This window comes from Crocodylus siamensis, chromosome 4 (genome assembly GCF_052110815.1).
Source record: "Crocodylus siamensis isolate JL-2025a chromosome 4, ASM5211081v1, whole genome shotgun sequence".
Taxonomy (NCBI): domain Eukaryota; kingdom Metazoa; phylum Chordata; order Crocodylia; family Crocodylidae; genus Crocodylus; species Crocodylus siamensis.
Genome location: NC_143398.1, coordinates 198,342,089 through 198,348,088, shown reverse-complemented (window position 1 = coordinate 198,348,088; position 6,000 = coordinate 198,342,089). Strand labels below are relative to the sequence as shown.

General features: G+C 43.7%; 1 protein-coding gene across 3 annotated transcripts in view; it reads left to right on the top strand.

Moving 5' to 3' along the window:
- The first annotated feature begins 2,871 nt into the window (after positions 1-2,871).
- The window catches only part of UBE2E3 (ubiquitin conjugating enzyme E2 E3), an 84,193-nt gene continuing 81,064 nt past the window's right edge, over positions 2,872-6,000 (top strand). The window contains exons 1-2 of one of the 3 annotated variants that reach the window (XM_090045305.1): positions 2,872-2,995; positions 4,749-4,951. In XM_090045305.1, the coding sequence (XP_089901431.1) occupies positions 4,758-4,951 (194 nt within the window). In that variant the 5' untranslated portion in view covers positions 2,872-2,995; positions 4,749-4,757. Of the gene's footprint in view, positions 2,996-3,135; positions 3,494-3,654; positions 3,988-4,748; positions 4,952-6,000 lie in introns of those variants that run through there. The other 2 variants (XM_090045307.1, XM_090045306.1) reach the window with 2 other exon arrangements.

The window sequence follows — 6,000 nt, the reverse complement described above, 5'->3', positions numbered from 1 at the left end:
TATTAATTCCCAAACCTACAAAAATGTTCATGTACACAGGCCTAAGCAGCAGGTAATATACCAAGAACACGGAAATATCTGTCTCTGTCAGAATAGTCATTAAGCCACGTCCCCCCAAAAAAGAACTCTTTCTGAAAAGATGACCACAGCAGTTTAGGGCAGACCTTGATGAAAGGACAGCGGCCAATGCAGGTATTTAAGGTCAGGAAAAATACGATATAGATCTCACTTCCAGGCAACTGTCCCAAATCGTGAAGTTAAACATAAACTGTCTTAAGTGGGCTTTTTATACTTTCTATTTTCTGATGTTAAATTTCCACTTTGAAATGCAACAAATTTTGAGTGATGCAACAAATTAGCTGAAAAACAACCACCATGGTACATACATAGATGATATGTGTAGCAATCAAACTGATATCAACTCACAAAAGTCATGTAACTGTCAGTGGCTTTATAACTTGTTAAAGTTGGCTTTCAGACAATATCATTCCACTCGGCACACTGCTTTACATGCAAGTTCGTTTTTTTGATATTTTTAAAAGGTAGTTGAGAACCTACAAGTGGCAGATACAAACTCTTAAGAGAACGTGTCATCTTTTGGGACTTGAGGTGAAATGAACAAATGTACATGCAAATAAACACCTGTTATTAAAACAGATTTATTACAACAACTTGGTAATATAAGGTATAAAAGCTGGGGGAAAAAATCACATCTAGTCTGGCTTTTCAATTAATATCTGTTATAAATGGACTTTTGATACATTCATTTGATATCCTAAAAGCCACAGAGGAAGCAGTGCATTGCAGGTGACAGTGAGCAACCCTTGACCAATCTCCTTACATTTACCTGGCCTACTCACACTTACTATTTTCCTTCTTTTAAATGTCTGGGTTATATTAACTTTTACTTAAAACATGATTTTAAATGCATAATCTTGCCTTTAACAACTCCCATAATCTAGTATGTGTTATCTGGCAGCAGCATCCACAGTTTAGCAAGAAGCTTGCAATGCTGACTGATAGATTTTTGATATTTTCATGCCTCTCTTTTACTAATTATGCCCAGATTGCTCATCATGCTAGATACTGTTTATGCTAGGAATTTTCTACAGCATACCTCAGGGGCAAATTGCCTGTAGTGGTGAGCTGGGAATTGTCTACAGCCTACTTCAACAAACAAACTTCCTCTATTTCTCCCCATCATATCAACACATACAAACCAATTCTTTAGTGTAGTTTTTGTTTGATCCAACTTGTTACTCAGAAAGCTATCACCTCTGTCATACTGATTGTTTATTCCTTTTAGACCACAATACAAATACCAGCTCTTTAAAACCACCACATCTAAAACAATGGAATAGTTTCACTATAGTAGGCCATAAACTGGGCAGTAACAGTCAGTAGAGATTTCTTGTTAGTTGATATATTGTGTCTTGACACAAATATTTAAAATTTGTTTTGAAGTCTTTCTTTCCTGTTCACACCCCTCCACATCAACTTCCAACCGCTTTTATCAAACATGGTTGAGCTGCAATCAATTTTTTAGTGGTAGGCAATTTTACTTTCAGTATGATCCGACTTCTTGACAAGGTTGAAATATTTACATTTGTCATCCTGCCAGTACTAGGTGGACAGTGCTTCTACTTTTGCCACAAAGAATACTTTAATAGCAAATTATGATTAATTGTTTACCTCATACACTAGAAAGGTAACCACAAGAAATGAATACATGCATGGCTAGAAACGAAATGAATCATCCTATACCATCTTCCCTGTAGCACATACATGCAGATATATATTGCAATAACCATTCTTCTTGATAGCTTTCGCCCCTTTAAAAAGGTTAACAATTGTACAGCTTGGTACAGCTGATCATTTACAAGGAAGCTGAGATCAGAAGGCTCTTCCTATTATGTTATTATTATAAAGAATTAGAATCTATATTGCTAACTTTGCTGCTGCTTCACTTGTAGATCTACTGCATTTCCTATAGTTGTGAAAAATGCTCCACCACTTCTTAGCATTATTGCACTTCAGGAAGGTATTAGTGGATTAGGAGAAACTGTATGCATAAAAGTTTAGATGGCTAAAAGGAAAGGCACAAAGCCAAAATACCATCTCCAGAAGTACACAGGTGCCAAATTAGTTTCTGTGGCTTTCCTGTTGTCAGGATGTGTTTGGGTCCATTTTGGGGTGAGGGAAAGTGGGAGATAAAAGCAGCATTTCTTTTCCACTTTGATGATCTGGTTTCTGCAGTTGTAGTTAACATCTGTCCAAAAGCCTAAAACATGAAATGCAGAATGAGCCTTGTGCTGTCCTGATGTTTGGAGGCGCTGGTGTTTGAAGTCTTAGGGTGCAGTATTAGAAATTAAAAAAAAAACAATTTACACTTTTTTAATTTCAGGGGCTGAGGCCTAAATATTTGGCTGGATCCAACAGGAGCTGGAATGTCATGCCCCGGTGAACTGCCTGGGTGCCTTTTGCCTAGTAAAAGTAGGTAAATTTTGAAGCCATTTAAAAAGCGAAAGCTTTGGACTTTGGGGCAAAATAGGGCTTTTCCTCACACTCCTTCATCCCTAGGTTAGGTCCCAGGGTGCCCACTTGGCTCGGGTGCCCAGGGAAATCTATTCCCCTTCCCCTGTGTTCAGGGCCCCCCCTTTGCAGCCAGCAGGCCGAGGGACAGCTGCTTCAAGCCTTGCTCCTTGCGCCGGCTCCACCGCCCCTGCCAGGCACGAGCAGGATTCTGCACACGCGCTGGTGCCTGGCACGGAACAACATCCAGGACCTCATGCCCGCCCTCCCCCCGCTCCTGCCTGCAGGTCTCCCTCTGTCCCCGCGGCTGCTCAGGGGGCTCCAAGCCGCTAAGGAAAGGTGCCTGCACTGGGGGGATCGGCGGCGGCGAAGCCAGCGAGAGGCAGGCTGCAAACTTAGGGGCTGCAGAGCCACCAACTCTTTGTCCTTGGCCAGCACGGGAGAATGCACGCACTCAGCAAAGGTAGAGAGCGCGTGCGCGCGCCCCAGCCCAGAGGGGGGCGCGCTCCAGCAGCCGAGAAAAGGGAGCAAGCGCGCCCCCCCATCCCCCCCCCTCCATCTCGTTTGGAACTTTGCTGACTGCAACATTCTGAATCCGAACGTAGCGACACAAGGGGGCGGAGGCGGTAGAACGCTCGAGTCTCCCCGTTCCATCCGGCCTCCTTCCCCCGGGGGAAGCTCGTGTTCTCTCCCCTCTGACCCCCTGGCCCGCCGCGGGAGCCCGCTCGGCAAAAAGGGGGCACGCCAGCGCCACCCTCCGGCTCTCGGCCCGCACTGCAGCCTCCCCCCGTCTCCCCCCTGCTCCGACTCTCAATGTTCCACACTGCCCGGCCACAGAGCCTCCTCTGCTGCTTTATATCCCCCCGGCTGCCTCCATCCCTTCCACGGAGCTTTTCTCCCCTTCCCTCCCCCCCTCCATCCCTCCCCTCCGACCTAACACCGGGACAGGACGTCTGCGAAGGTAAAGGAGAAGCGGGTTAGGTGGCTGCAGCAGGAGCCTGGGCGAGCTTGGTGGGGGGAGGAGGAGACGGAGGAGGAGGGGGGGGGAGGTTGGTAGAGGGAGCTTTGTTCTTGTTTTCAGCGCTTGCTGCCTGTCGGTGGCCGGGAGAGAGAGAGGAGCCGGGACTGAGTTCACGCCTCACTTGGTGCACACACACCATGCTGATCCTGGAGAGCCTCCTACCATAACAACCCCTCCATACCCTCCTCGCTGGGAGCTCGAGCTCTCCCCACAAAGCCAAGCTGGGAGGGGAGGGGAGGGGGGGCCGTGTGTGTGTGCAAAGCTGCATTTCAACCCTGCTGCAATTCCCTACCAGGAGCTTCATTTGCTTTCCAGAGCCTCCAGTTGGGGTTCCTCCCGGGTGTAGCTATTTTTTTTTTTTTTTGGTGCTAAAAATGTCGGTCTGTTTTGTAGAAACTGATCAAGAATCGGTGGCGTTGAAAGCTTTGCAGAAGGTGCAGTTTGAATTATGCTTCTTCCCCCTCCAGCAGCTCTGTGGTGGCCAAATGCAATTCTTTGCTGCTGGCTATGTAAATAAGCCAAGCTTCTGCTTTCTGAGTTGTCTTGAATGCATCTCGGGTTTTTTGTTTTTTTGTTGTTTTTTTTTTAACCCAGCAAACCCCCCCCCCTCTTCCCCACGGCCCTTTAAATGCGAGGAGACAGAGGGAGAGTGTAAATTTCAATCTGAAATGAGCCCAAGTGTTATTGGCAATATATTGTCTCGGAGAGAGAAGGGAGGGGGGGAAGAGGGGGATCTGGCTTCTTGGACCCAATAAAATGCTCTGCTCCAGTGTAAATATTTACAGGGTATTAGTGACTTTTTAAAAAACATTTTCAGGGAGGGCTGTTATTTACAATGTGTCATAAGTTATTAATGCTCATTGCCTAAGTACCCTGCTAAATCTCTGTCTCATGCTTCAGAACAAAGTCGACCATTGATATATTGTCCAAAGTATGAAAAAAATGTGAGTGGGATTTTTTAAAAAGGCAATATCAATATTATAAATAAAGGGTAAATATTGCTTTCTACCTGTCAAACTGCAGTCTAAACCAAGGTTGAGAGGAGGGGATATTTTTTCAGCTGATCTCTTGCTTTAAAATTGGTGACAACTGTATTGCTAAGCGCTGTGTTTTGAAGGAGAACTTGGGGAATGGCAAAAAAAATTGTCCTGATTGCCACATTAACTCTGCCTTTTTTTTCTCTCCCCCTAAAAAGTTCACCACGATGTCCAGTGACAGGCAAAGGTCAGATGATGAAAGTCCAAGTACCAGCAGTGGTAGTTCAGATGCAGATCAGAGAGACCCACCAGCACCTGAACCTGAAGAGCAAGAAGAAAGAAAACCTTCTGCCACTCAGCAGAAGAAAAATACCAAACTGTCCAGCAAAACTACTGCTAAGCTATCTACTAGTGCTAAAAGGTAATAATTATTAAGTGATAGCAAAATAATCTGTAGTAGTACATATCTCAGTGTTTGCTTGTATAATTAATTCTTGTGAGGGTATGTTGAGTTGCATACTGAACTTCTACATATTCTACATATCATATATATGTTGTCAGTCAGTATCTTCACCAATTACATTGATAGATAGTTGAACAAACTTGCTACATGTCTTTTGAAAAGACATTTAGAGATTTGATAACTTGTACATTGGCAAATCAGTGTTTAGAGCCCAAAGTGAATTTCAAGTAGCAGGAGAACAACAAAAGTCTTTTCCATCTGAGTTAAAAGTAGTGGCTCCCCTGTCCCCAACCCCTGTACTGGTGTAGGGTACTGTCCTAGTCTATTTTAATAGGCCTTGCTTATTGTTAACAAGGAGTGCTGTTGAATTCAAGTATTTACAGAAGTTCCACTGCCTTTTGATGGCAAGGGAAGAGGATGGGACATGAGGGGCACATACCAATATTTTATAACTTTCCATGCCAGGGAACAGCTCATCCTTACATGCAGTAAACCAAATATAGTATTATCAGGCATCTTACTCTGACAAAACTAACTTCAGTTGGACACTTGCCTTAATATGGACTGCAGGATTAGACTCTGGAGATTAATAGCCTCTGCCTTTAAGGTATCAGAACTGCAAGAGGTTTCTGGAGCTTTTATCTGCCATATCTGTATTTGCATATAACATTTCTGGAAATATTTTTGGGAAGTTCACTCTGATGGACTCAGCCATATGAAACAGACAGACTTTAAATCCCTTGACCTGCTGTGGTCTTTTGAGAGGAATGTAATTTGCCAGTACTTTTCCTGATGTTCCTTTTTCTTTAGAATATTGGCTATATTATAGCCAATAGTAGGGAGGTCTAAGTAGTAATAGTAAGAAAAACATTTTTTTTTTTTTTTTAAAGAGGTCAGTTCTTAGATTAATTCCCTTCAGTATGCACACTGTAGCCAAACTTTCATAAAAGTCTCAGGAATTCTTGTCAGAATTAAGTTAAACAGGTACCTGAAATGTGTTAGCCATA